The sequence below is a fragment of the Fringilla coelebs genome (assembly GCF_963513975.1).
Source record: "Fringilla coelebs genome assembly, chromosome: 3".
NCBI classification, from domain to species: domain Eukaryota; kingdom Metazoa; phylum Chordata; class Aves; order Passeriformes; family Fringillidae; genus Fringilla; species Fringilla coelebs.
In genome coordinates, this window is record NC_140030.1 from 91,840,644 (window position 1) to 91,853,998 (window position 13,355).

The following is a 13,355-nucleotide window of genomic DNA, read 5'->3' on the forward strand; positions in this document are numbered from 1 at the left end:
AAGAAATGGAGCTGTATTCTCAGCTCCTTCTTAAGCTCCAATGGAGATTAAAAGAAGGAAATGACTGTGAGGGAGGACCAAAAAAAGAGAAGTGGAAGCAAGGCAGATCCAGCCAATTTCTCCACAATGCAAATTTATGCTAAATAAACCTTGGAGAGAGACCTGCATTGAACCTACTTCATCTTTGCAGATTTCCTCCATGGCTTTTGCATAGGCTTTCACTCTTGCTTGGAGAAAAGCTGTTGTCCAATTCCTCTTACGGGGCTGGTTTGTGGAGCAGGAAGTCCCACTGCAAAGTAGCACAAGGAACACGGATGGCATTTCGTGCAGTGCAGCATACCAGTGGGATTAGCAACTGGCTGCAAGAGCACATTGTGTTGAATGAATGAGCTATACCTACTTAAAAATGTAATGCAGACCAACATTTTTAATTTGTAAAAGCAGAGTTCAGATTCACATCTGCCTGTGGCTGCATTAGCTTGTGTGGCTGGCACTGACACAGCTACTGAGGATACCCCCAGCAAGGTGCCTGGTCTTGGCAGTTCACACAAACTGTGGGATTACTGGCTTTTTTTCTTGGGGTTTTTTGTTAGAGGGACTTAGCAATCAAAGCTCACATGCTGGAAACAAAGATTTTTTTGTCCAGGTTGTTTCTCTTAAAAGAAATTGGATGGACAGGAGACAAACAGCTTTTTGGACTCTCCACTAGTGAAGACAACTTTTTCCATGGTGATAGAGGTTAGAACAGCTGTAAAGCTTTTTTATTTTCTGCAGGAATTTGGAACAAATTACAACAGTTGTCAGCAGGCTGAAGATTGCAGAATGCTATAGATTCTACTGTAATTTAATGAAGTCCAGCTCAGGCTGAGGAAAGATGAAAAGTCCATTTACTCTGGCTGTGCTACCTCTGATCATTTGTTCTTTTACTTGATTTCTAAACCAAAAAATAGTCGTTTATCATGTGCAGAATGACTTTTTCTCTGCTATCCTGCCATTTTGAAGAGGAACATCAGAAAGTATAACACCTTTTGGATGCATTTGTCTTTAATTTCCCTTAAAAAAAGCGAAACCCTTAGAAGAAATCAAAAAGTCCTTGCCTACAAATAGTGTCATTTTGAATAAAATCTAAGCCATATTCAGTCATCTCAGATTTTTTCAAATAGGTAATGTCCTTAACAATGTTCTTCCCTGTATGTTCTTTCCCTAATTCCCTGAACAAATAAACCAGCTAGTGGGTTGAGACTTTATTATCATTATTATTAGCAGAGCTGACTCAAGAAAAACATACATGAGTTTGACTTCATCAACACCTACATTTTACTGAAATACCACAAGACATTATTGGAGCTTTGTGTTTAGCAGACACTACTTGCAAGGCATGAAAGAGGCAAATTGTCCTTATTTTGTTCTTTTGGTCATATTTTAATCCTTTGAAATCCTTTTCCTAAGTCATTCCCAGGGAAGAATTAAAGGCTTGACTACTTTGTGACTGCTTTTATTTTTGCATATTCTTTAGTGGATTGCCCTTTTTGACGGTTTGGGATTTTCCTTGTGGTTGTTCAAAGGCATCAGGATTCACTCTGGGCTAGAGGATGTGTGATGGGTGGTCCATCACTCTTGGCTGACTGGCAGACTGACAGTAATATTGCTCTGCAGTAGCTGTCACAGATCTGTTTAGGATATAATGACTTTTATGGGTCAGCCCTTCCCAGTCCCAGTATCACCCTAAATGTCTCCTTGGTGCAAAGGAATCAGAATAGTTTGAGGACATTAAAGAGCAAACTGCCTGAAGAGACCGAGTAGCATACAAATTATTAATGAAATTATTTATTTGGCACTACTGGCATTATTTTTTAGATAATGTATTCAGGAGGAAGTAAATCAGTAAAGGGATTTAAGAAGCACAAAAGGAGATTTCAGTATAATGAATTTCATTCTCAGAGGTGATACCAAATATCTATACATATTACAGGGAGGATTTTTGTGTGAAGCACAAATAGCTTACTCAGATTTTTAACTCTGTTGAGCACTGGATTGGTAGAGTATCTGTTGAAGATGGCATTAGTGCTTTGTATTACTTTCATCATTCACCCTGTTCCTGTTGGGAAGTGAGGAAGTTTCCCCACCATGTAAGAAATAACAGGACTTCATTAGTCCTTTGATGGCTGCTTGAAGAAGCTGATAATGTTATAGCACCTGAAATTATAAATCTCATTCCTCACCGAATTTCCAGATTGTTTTATTGAAGCAAACAGCACCGTTGTGGAATCTTCAAACTAGTATGCCCATGTTCAGTGGTGCTGCAGAATGTACAGTTACTATTTCATTAAAAACCTCGTGATGTGATATGGCCTCAGTTGCAATGGGGTGATTTCAAAGTTTCCACTTTTTAAATTGAAATATCTACCCATGCAGAATTGGTTTGCATACAACTGTCTTCCCATTGACTCGTGGAGGAGGGGGAAATGCTTGCCTGATATCATTTTACTGTAGGCTGATTTCAGGTGAAGAAGATAAAGCAGATTTACTTAATGAGAGTAGTCCAGTGCTTGGTTTTGAAGAAGCTCCTGGGACAGTCCCAGAGCTTTTTTAAAGAGAGGCTGATTGAACATTTTGGTTTATGCTGAACAGTTTAGGAACAGGTTTGGTTATGCCACTGTTGGCATCAGTTGTACTGAGCTGGAGTAGGAGTGCTCACAGGGTCATTACTGCTTTTCCTCAATTGAAAGGTTCTGAAAACATACCTTTTCATTAGAGCATTATTAATCTGCTGTTTTTTTTGGGAAAAGGAACATTAATAGGCATTGCATATTAGCACTGATGTAACCATGATCCAAATAGATGCATATGTTTATAAACACTCAGAACCTTAAACCGAAATGGCTCTGCCATTTTTGCTTTTACTTACCATAAAATGAGGGAAAACTCATGAGGTAGCTACCACACACTAATTTATACACAGCAGCTTTTCAGGGTTAATCAAATATCTGAAATTACCTGTGTGCTTGAGTTAGGTAGAAGTTTCCCTTGAAGATTGTCTGAAAAATTCCTTGATGCTCAAGTTTTCAAACAGAGGAAAGGAGTGTTAAAAGCTGAAAGTGTTTTTATGAGAGGCCCTGGGGAAACCTTACACATAACTTTGCTTGAATTTGATATGCTGGAGCTGCTTTTTAAATTTTGTTGGTTTTGTGTTTGGTTTAATTCTGGTGGCTGTAACCTCCTGCCTTAGCAGTGCCCTCTGTGTCTCATGGGGAGTTGTGGCCAAAGGTGAGTTCACAGGGCACCTTGCTGTTTCCTGATAACTTATCTGAAATGCTATGGACATATTCCAGGATTTCATCTTTTTCCTTTATGACAGTGATTAGTTTTCTGGATTTATCTCTTAATTTGTACTGCTACCAAATTTCTGTTTCTTAAAATAATCATTCTGTTGCAGTGCTTCTAATTTCAGTGATTATTGCAGCTCATCTGTGTAGAAAAGTAGTGGCAAAATTCCAAACTAAGGAGTCTTCAATTTAAAGTGCCAGAATTAGTACAGAATAGCATATTCCTGGTCAGTGTTACTGAGCAGAAAGCCTCTCCATTTTGGCCTCCAGAACGTAAATGTGCACTGCTTCATTGGCAACTGAGCTGTGGTTTCTTTTAATCTAGTTCTGATAGAATGGCATTTTTCCCTTGAAAAGGGAGGAGAAAGCAGATTGCTGGAGATATGGCACAGAGCTTTTTAGCCCAACAGAGAATTTTTACCCTGTAACACCAAAGGAGACACAGAACTGTTGTGTCGTAGATAGCCTGGATGCTTCAGCAAGTGAAAAAATAGCTTGACAATGTGAAATGTGAGTGAGGGGTGGGCGAGTTACAGCTTCTGAAAACCCATGTGCTTTGAAAAATATTTCATTAGAAATATTAGAAATTCGAAGATTTCCACATTAGAAATATATTTCTGCCACTTAGAGGTCAAGTACATTTTTCTTGTGTAACAACATTCTGACTTTTGGTGAGATATTGAAGAAGCCCTGTAGCTGCACAAATCAATGCCCATGGTAATACAGTATGTTGGTTTGGACTTTGGTTCCCCTCCTCCCCCACCAGATTAAACAGTGTTAAAAACCTGTCAAAATCTGGGTTTTTTTCCCCTGGCAATTCAAATTAAAATGCATAGATGAAACTTTATTGAAGCTGAAGTAGAACTTGCATTGAAGGACAAGATTTCATTCCATAACTTAAAAGAAGCAGCACAGAGGAATCAGCCCTACAGTTTTGTGTAACAATGTGATTATTACTGTGTTAGATTGCTCCAGAATACCGTATCAGCATCTGAATTTTGGAGTGCCTCTAATTCATTTCCTTCAGTTTAAGAGGCAAAATTCGCTTTCCTGTTGCTATTCCCACCATCCTGCTATTTGGTATAGTTTTGACCTGCAACAACTAATTATAGTCCTTTAAGGACATTTAGGAATTCTTCTTCCAAGCTTTGTTGTTTGCATTTCCTCCAGAATGTCAAGTATAACCTTGTGAGGATAGTTTGACATTTCTGCAGCTGCACTCCATCCCAGTATGTTTTGCTCATGACCCGATTTAGTAAATTTCCTATGTTCTTTTTCCAGAAAGAGAATAGATTTATTGGACATAATTAGTTTGTTTTAAATCGTGGCTGCTTATCACTCTTACCTTTGTCATCACAGAAGTTGTTTGTAGTTTTTGTTATCTAAATATTTGTGGCATTCCTTTAGTAATTATACTTGCCAGCATTTACAGCTGCTCTCCATTAAAATGAGCCTGCCTGCTCTGCAGCTACTTTTTCATCATTTAAGAAAAATTGGCTTGTGATTTGGAAGGGGGCTCAACTCATTTGGCGTCCTGGAGGTGTCTTGTGTAGCTCTTTGGATACTCCAGAGTGTCAGTGGAGAAGTACTGGGTGTGTTAGTAAGGATGCTCCTGTTGGGGCACAGGCTGGACCCAGCAGACAAAGGAGAGCTGCATTTCTACTGCTCCCTGTCCTGCTAATCACAAGTGCACCTAGGAAATGTGGGACCTCATGGGTGATGAGCACAATGTCTGCATAGCTAAAACATGAAGTTGAGCTGATTCAGACTTTCTGACTTAGAGGGGTTTTCTCCCCTGTATGGCTGTCTGCTCGTTATCAGTACAGAGTAAAGAATGCCCAGCAAATGCAGCCAATTCTGTGAATCTCAGCTTTATTGCAAAAGCAAATAAATCTGGGAGAGGTATTGTGAAGGATTAGCAGTGGAGTGTGTTGCAGTTATAAATAGTCACCAGGGTTCGTGATTGTGAGCTGCATTTACACACCTTTCCTCCCAGTGACAGAAATAAATTGAAAGGTGACAGGAAGGTGGTGGATGAAGAATTGATGGATGCAACTGTCCTCTCTTGGCTTCTTTTTAAAAAGGGAAAGCACTGTTTTGTATTACTGTCATGCACAGAGCCAGTACCTTTCCTGAGGACCATGGAAAAGGTAGCACAGAATTCAGCCTTGTATTTGCGGTTCTGGAGCTTGGGAGTCAGTCACTGCTTCATTAGTTCATGTGTAGGAGTGATAATTCAGGGGAGAAAGGAGATTAGCTTCTATTAATTACTATAAATCCCTTACAGCATCTTCTGTGGTGGAATTAATAAGCAATTAGTTACTGCTGGAAGCTATTGAGATTTCAAATATATAAAAAAGTAATGATGAGTCAGAACTGTATTACATTAGCTTTGTATGGATGTTGAGGTTGAGGATGACCATGAAATTGTGACAGTGACAAAATCCCACCAGCCATCTAGACAACTGCCATTTCAGACTGGTGTTTGTAAGATCTGAAGCATTTTTAATTCTCCTTAATTCCTATTCAGGACCAGCACTGAAGGGATGAGTTTGTATTCAAGGGCATGTTTCTTGGCTGTCTGCTGGAAGGGTTTTGCTGAATGACTTATTTGGGCTAATGTAATTAAGCTTCTCTCTGAGCCAAGCCCATACCTGTGTGAGTGTGCTCTGGGGCTCCTGGGCACTCTGTCCTTGCTCTCCATGCACACAGATGGCAGGGCAGGGCTGGGGCTGCATCCCCAAGCAGCTTTGTGCAGCACAAGCAGCAGGTGACACCAAGGGTCTGCTGATTACAAAATGCTTTTGAGAAGAAAATTGAAAATGTTAACGTGGTGTAACACTCTGAAAGCAGAAACTGTATCTTAGGTGCACATGCAACATTTAAGGCTTGAGGGGATCTTTCTGCTCTCTCAGATATCTAAGGGGAGGGTATGGATAAGACAGGAACAGGATCATCTTAGGGTTGCAATAGTAATCAGGACAAAAGGCAAAAGTCACAAGTTGCAAGAAGGGAATATGCAATTAAATTTCGTGGGGAGAAGTTTCAGAACAGATTGCCCAGAGAGGTAGTGGAGCTCTGCTGACAAAGCCCAGAGCAACCTAAACTGGTGGTGATGGCACTGAGAGAAGAGAAGAGACCCTCCTGACCTAAATTGTAGTCTATAGTCCTAGACTACCTCCACGAGTCCTTGCATAGTGTGCTTTATGAAGAGGTTACTTCAAACAGGATTTGTTGGTTAGCATTGGAAGGTTTTAGTTTCAGCAGAGAGAAATCCACTGCAGGCAGATTGTGTTGCTCTGTGATGCTGTAAGCAGAGACAGGCAGAGGATTCACTTCCAAAGCATATATTTTCATTTTTAAAGGAACTTTTTTTTAAACTCTCCCTTATGCATTTTGTCAGGAACATCCAGCATGAACTAGATAAGTAACTCTTACACAGGCTCAGATCTATTGTTTAAAATGAATCACAAGTGAAAAACTGTTGTTGCAGAACCACTCTGTGTAACAGTCTGGAGCAGATTGGAAAAGCTCCAACTTGCTTCTCATACTCATATATTTTCATGGTCTCTGGTGCTGTGATAGATTTTTGGTTTCTGAGATTTGAGTTTAGCTTTTAGATTTACTTGAACAGCTGGAACAATGAAATGTGGTTGTGTGGTGAGGCTTGCAGCTGAGTATGGCAGATAAAAGGCTTATCTGTCTTCTAGTGCATTGTTCAACCTTTTTAAAAGTTGCTTCTAATTTCAAATGGGAACAATACAGAGAGGATTAGCTTTGTCTTAACAAATGCAACAGTACAGTACAAATTATACGCAAAGGCCTCTAGGCTGAAACTTGTACCTCTAAGGTGCCTGCAGTGTATGGATGTTGACACACAGTTCAATTTTCTTCTTTATTGTCCCAAATACCTGCTTTTTAGGTTTTTAATTTCATCTTTGTCTCTTTTGCTGTTTTCATTCTCATTTTCCTTTTTCCTTTGCACAGACCATTTCCTTATACCCTGTCCTCAGCTATGTCCTTACCTGCCTATCCTGCAGGTACTTCCTCCCTTTTCTTCCTTATCTCTTTTTTGTTACCTTTTTTCTGGTATCTTCTCTGCCATCCTCAGCATTAGTCACGCACAATCCCACTTTCATTTCTACCCTTAGTTATTGTTATACAATTGTGTATTCTCTTCTTTATGCCATTTTCAAGCACAGAAGGACGTGATTTTGCTTCTGCAGAAAAATCCCCAGCAGTTCATTGAAATGGCTCTTTGCCAGCAGTAATGATCCCACCTCCCACCTCCAAGGCAGCCCTGAAACAGGGACAAGCTCCTAACTGGGTGCAGCTCCTGGGGCTCTGCAGAGATGTAGGGGTCTTTGGAGCAAACTGTGAAGTTTGTGTTGTTGGGCTTTCCTGAGCATGCCCTTGCACGCACACTCAGCAAAGTGCTGTGCTGATGCCTCTGTAGGCTTTCTCTCGTGCCTGTGCAGGGTGACCTGTCCCAGGCTTCCTTTCCAAAGCAGATTTCTTCTTCTTGTCACCTCCAATTAGTGTGATATAAAAAGATGTTTCTTCAGTCTTCTGTCTGCCACTGATTTATTCTGGTCAATGGCAGCCTCTTGAAAGTTTCATTGCCCAGCTTCATTTTTGCGCATTAACTGAGTTCTGTAAATCACTGCTTCCCCTGCCTCCCCAGTTTTTCATTATCTGATACTTTTTGCTTGGGGTCAGTAGATCAGCAGTAGACCTTAAGTGAGTTATGGCTTTGACTCCTTAACTGGTGCTTAGAAAGATGGGAGCAGAGAGGCACAATGTGTTCAGCTCCTGGTTTTCTGGCTGGTGTTGCAGCCATGGTGTGGGCTGAGTCAGTGTCAGGTCCAGAGCCAATACAGTGATATTGAAAGGTGCTGGAATCCTATTGCCAACAGTGCTTGTCATCCTCTTTGTGAGTTATAAGGCTTTGTATGCTAGAAAACCTTCTAGCTTTTGACTTGAATTTCACATATTAAAAAGGAGAAATTGAAGAAATGTTTTATTTCCCAAGTTGCCTTTCTTTTTTACAGTAAAATCAATGATGGAGTGAACACAATCTACCTGTCTTTTTCTTCTGCTCTTTGCCAATGATGCATCAAGTTACAGGGCAAGAATTTAAGAGCAGCTCATGGTGGCATCCAGCCAACTCAGTGAGAGAGGCTGCCTGCAGAATTCTGTTGCTAATGAAATGGCCCATTTCATTGATAGGTATTGATCAGCATTGGTGTGTCTTTCTGGGGCTGATTGCACAGAAAGGGTCATAGGGAAGGAAATAAGCTGTACATTATGGTGATTGACCTTGGTGTCTACCAAAGCCACTCTGTTGCTTCCCCTCCTCAGATGACAGGGAGGAAAACGTAACAAAAGAATCACGGGTTGAGATAAGGAGTGGGAGAGGTCACTCAGCAATTACTGTCATGGGCAAAACTGATTTCGACTAGGGGAAAAATTAATTCAACAAATCAGAGTAGGGTCATGAGAGAGAAATCTTAAAAACAGCTTCTCCCCATCAGTCTGTTCATCACTCTTGATTTTTCTACCTCCTCCCACCAGCAGTGCAGAGGGACAGGGAATGGGGGTTGTGGTCAGTTCCTCACATGATGTCTATGCACTCCTTCCTCCTCAAGGGGATGAGTCCTCTCATCCTTCCTCTGCTCCAGCATGGGGTCCCTCCCATGGGGACAGTCTTCCATGAGTTTTTCCAGTGTCAGTCCTTCCCATGGACTAGAGTTCTTTGTGAACAGCTCCAGCCTGGGTCTCTCACAAGGGGTACAGTCCTTCAGGAACAGGCTGCTCCAGCCTGTAGATCCTGTGGGTACCCTCTGGTGTCCCCTTGGTGTCACAAGTCCCCTGCAAACCTTCTCCAGCATGGACTCCTCTCTCCATCATGCCATGGGTCCTTTCAAGAATCTGTTCCAGCATGGTCTTCCCATGGGGTCACAGCCTCCTTTGGGCATCCACTTGCTCTGGTGTGTGATCTGTCACGGGCTGGAGGTGGATCTCTGTTTCCCCATGGACCTCCATTGGCTGCAAGGGGAAACTGCTCTGCTGTTTGGAGCCCCTCCTGTGCCTCCTTCTGCACTGACCTTGGGGTCTGCAGGGCCATTCTTCTCCCTTATTCTTGCTCCTCTCTGTCAGCTGCAATTGTGCAGATTTTTCCCCACCTTTTTAACTGTGTGATCCCAGAGGTGCAGCCACTGATTTGGGCTGGCTGGCATTGACTCCACTAGACACAGGGGAAGCTTCTCACAGAAGACACCCCTGTTAACCCACTGCTACCAGAACACGGCCATGCAAGCCCAGTACACACATGTACACCCAGTACACCTTGGGTTTGCATCTTGGCCTTGTGCAGACCGTGCTTATATCAAGTGTTTATATCAAGTCAGGTGCTGAGGACAAGGAGGGAAATGGTGGCAGAGAGGAAGGTGCAGGGCAAGCAAGTGACCCTTGTGTCCTATAAAGGGAGGAGCTGAAGGAAAGCAGTGGCACCAAGTGTCTCAATACTGTTATGTCTGTATTGTTGTAACTGGCAGGAATGCTGTGTTTCTGTGCTTGGAATCAGTAGAATGCAAGCTCACTGTGCTGCAGGACTGTAGTGCTTGCCATCACCCTTAAAACATTTCACTGAGAAGCCCTTTGTCCCTGTCTCAATTGTGTCTTGCCCATGAGATACAAGTGCAAGGTTGTAAGTGTTGTTCCATAGCCCTTTGCCTGACAGAGGAGATGAGCCTTACAGAAATTATTCCTTCTTTGTAGAAAAGCAACTAAGAAATGTATTGACAGTGTGCAAGCAGCACATTGAGTGTCTTCCTAGACAAGGGACAGGGCATCTTCATCCTCTAAAGAGTCTCAAACTGCAGAAGCTACAGTAAGGGGAGTTCAAAGAGTTACTCATTTATTACAGAATTCAGCAAGTTATTGGATAAAATAGAGCAAGGCCACGCTATATTCAAGGTATTGCATCCAATTTATACAGCTGATAAAAGTCAGGGAAAGTAGAACCTCACTGCAGCACCAAACTAATAAACCTATTCTGAGAGAAAGAGTAGGAGCCACAGGAGTTTTGTTGCTGAGAGTCACTGGATTTTGTACATGGAAATTAGTGGGATTCTGCTCACGCTGCTATCGAGTGACAAAAATCTGTCTTTCATGTAGGTAAAATAAGGCCGTGCTTTGTAGTATTTCTGTGTAATGATGGGCTCCCTGCTTCTCTTTACTCTGCTCTATTTGAACTAGTTACAATTAGCAGTGACACACATTTGGCAGGCAGCGGTGGGCAGGTGGCCATGGCACTTAGCAGAACTGGAGCTTAGGAAGCAGTGAGTGCTGGCCCAGCCCTGCTCTGCCAGCTCAGGTGTAGCAGCTGACCCTGCTGAAACCCTCGCTCCCCCAGCTTCTCATTTTTGTGTGTGAATTCTACTGGTGAGCCAGACTTTGTATCTTTTTTTATAGTATTTGACAGTGGCTTTCCAACAATATTTAGCGCATCTCTCTATTTGAGCAAAATCAGACTTTGGGAAGAAAATAGCTGTGTCATGATGTACAGAGGAGCTTATCAGATGGTCTGGTACTATTTCCATGATGTCTGTCATCAACTCCATTACTTCTTGTTGCCATGCAGTTTTATCAAAGGGTGGTAGGGAACCTTATAGTTTCTTAAATCCAGTACTAGTCAAATTTGAATAAACTTTTGTTAATTATAAATTCACTTGGAAACCTGATGTGATGTAAAACAAATTACATAGTTCCTCTTCCTCTGTTGTTGTTGTTAAGTGTTCTTCCTACTAGTCTGGTATTCCCAAAGAGAAGCCTCTCAATTTTCTGTGATTTTAACTTTCCAAAGTAGCTCCCTTGTATTTTCAGAGTGGTGATTCAAAATAAAGGCTAAATTTCAGGAATTATTTCAAATGTCTGAGGCAGTCCCTGTCTAACTTCCCCCCTTACTTGAGCAAGAACTGAATGTTAAATCATAATAGTAAGTGTTAAGGGGAAAAATGTCACAAAAGAACTAATGTGGTCACAAATTAAGACATCTCATGTTACAGTGAGCTGCAAGCTGGTTTCACTTGGATCTCCTCCTGTACACTGCCAGATGTAAATACCAAAATACCAAAAGTCTGATTGCAGAAAGTGTGTTAATGTCTTGAAAATAATTTTAGAGCTTTGTTTCTTTGGCATTTTCTATCATGATTTTGATTTCTTGGCCGTTGGCTTTGGTCCAGTTGTGTATCAGGTAGCTTTAAACAAATATGATGGCTGAATGCAAACTCTAGTTTCAACGAAAAGCTGAGATTTTTATGCAATTCCAACACCTGGGGCTTTTTAATAATCTAGTTTTCCCAAGATTGGAATTTTGCTTTCTGTAGCTTTAGCTAGAAGTTGAGCATTACAGCTTCTTTTTGTCTCTGTGTTTGAGCTGATTTTCAACTCAAGAAGGAAAATAGAAAGTTGAAGGTTGAAATAATCATATCAGGATTATTTCAGTCCATAAATGGACTTACAGAGGCCAAACGGGAAATGTATTCCTTTCTATGTGCCAGTGTTAAGTTCTCACTTTCCTAAGTCCTTAATTTTTGGTTGTTGTATTTTTTTTTTTAATTCTTAGTGCTATTTTGACAGAAGTGGGATTTCTTTGTTTTGGATTTGGTTTTGACCTTTTTTTCAGGACAATTATGACCTGCAAATTTTGCTTTTCCAAACATGTTTTTGGTTTTTTTTTAATCTGGTCATTTAATGGTAAAATGAAATTGATAAATGAATTTATAACTCTTCCTTTGACCTCTGCCATGGTCGCTCCACCACAGAAGGCCACTAGGCTGATCAGCAGTACCTACCCTTGGTGAAGCTGTGCTGGCTGTCTGAAATCACTCCCTGTCCTCCTTGTGCCTTAGCAGAGCTTCTCAGAGGATCTGTTCCAGGATCTTCCCAGGCACAGAAAGGTCACTAGTTCCCAGGTTCCTCCTTTCTACCCATTTTAAATCTAGATACGCTGTTTCCCTTTTTCCAGTCACCAGGGACTTCACCTGATTCCATGACTTCTCAGATGCCATGGAGAGTGGCTTGGCAGCTTCAGCCAGTTCCCTAGTACTTTGGGATGCATCTCTTCAGGTTCCACACATTCTGTATATTCAGGTTCTTCTAGTGAGACCAAACCTAATCTACTCTTACAGTGGGAAGGTCTTTGCCCCCCCAGTCCCTTTCTTGTGGTCCCTTAACTACAGGGAACTGTATCGAAAACGTAGAAAAGGTTCTCATACAGAACATCAGGAGTTCTTATTGCCACATGTAAAATGGAAACCAACCTGTATTCATCCCTTGGCCTTGGTTGCATCTAAGAAAATGCCTTTCAAAGTCATGACACAAGCTGTAATCATTCTGAAGAAAATACTCTGGAAAGGCTGTGCAGAAAAAATCCCCGCGTGGATTCTCAAACATGCATAACAAAACTCACCTTCTGAACCTGTGCTTTTTATATCTTGTGGTGGCTTTGCTCTTTGGTCCAAGTAGCCTGCGTGCAGTGCAGCAAATGTGACCATATGTGATATTGTTGGGTTTTAATAAGGTTCTCTTTGAGATGAAGTACTTTAAGCAGCAATAAAGAGTGATGGGAAGAAAATGTACTAAATAAATAAATGGGGTTGTAACAAAATTGTGTCGTGCCACATCCATATGTGTGTATGTATGTGAATTCAAAGGAAAGAAATTAGTAAACATGACATCCTAGCATCCAAAGCTTGTGCCAGATGTCTATTCTTGAAGTCCTACATGAATCAAGAAAAGCTGTTGAGTTTAATTAAAAGTCGATTCTGATCTACTTAGCTTGTTCTCATGCTCAGTAGAGAGCTCATCAAACAAAGACTACATCTGTGAAAGTAGGAAAACCTCTGTTGTGTTGTCCTTGGTGTGTGGTTCCCAGTATTTAATTCCCACTGTACTTAATGAAGTAGAGTTAAAAAATAGACCTGATGTTAGTTTTCTCCAATTCCTGCTGGTATCCAAGGAATT

The 13,355-nt window shown here is 41.3% G+C and overlaps 1 protein-coding gene across 1 annotated transcript in view; it reads left to right on the forward strand.

The window, feature by feature from the left end:
- The window catches only part of HHAT (hedgehog acyltransferase), a gene marked incomplete at its 3' end in the record, with an annotated part of 119,065 nt that extends 106,500 nt beyond the window's left edge, over window positions 1-12,565 (forward strand). The window contains 3 exon segments of the mRNA XM_084201726.1: window positions 12,358-12,374; window positions 12,378-12,462; window positions 12,465-12,565. Coding sequence (XP_084057852.1) covers window positions 12,358-12,374; window positions 12,378-12,462; window positions 12,465-12,565 — 203 coding nt within the window.
- Between the last annotated feature and the right edge of the window lie 790 nt (window positions 12,566-13,355).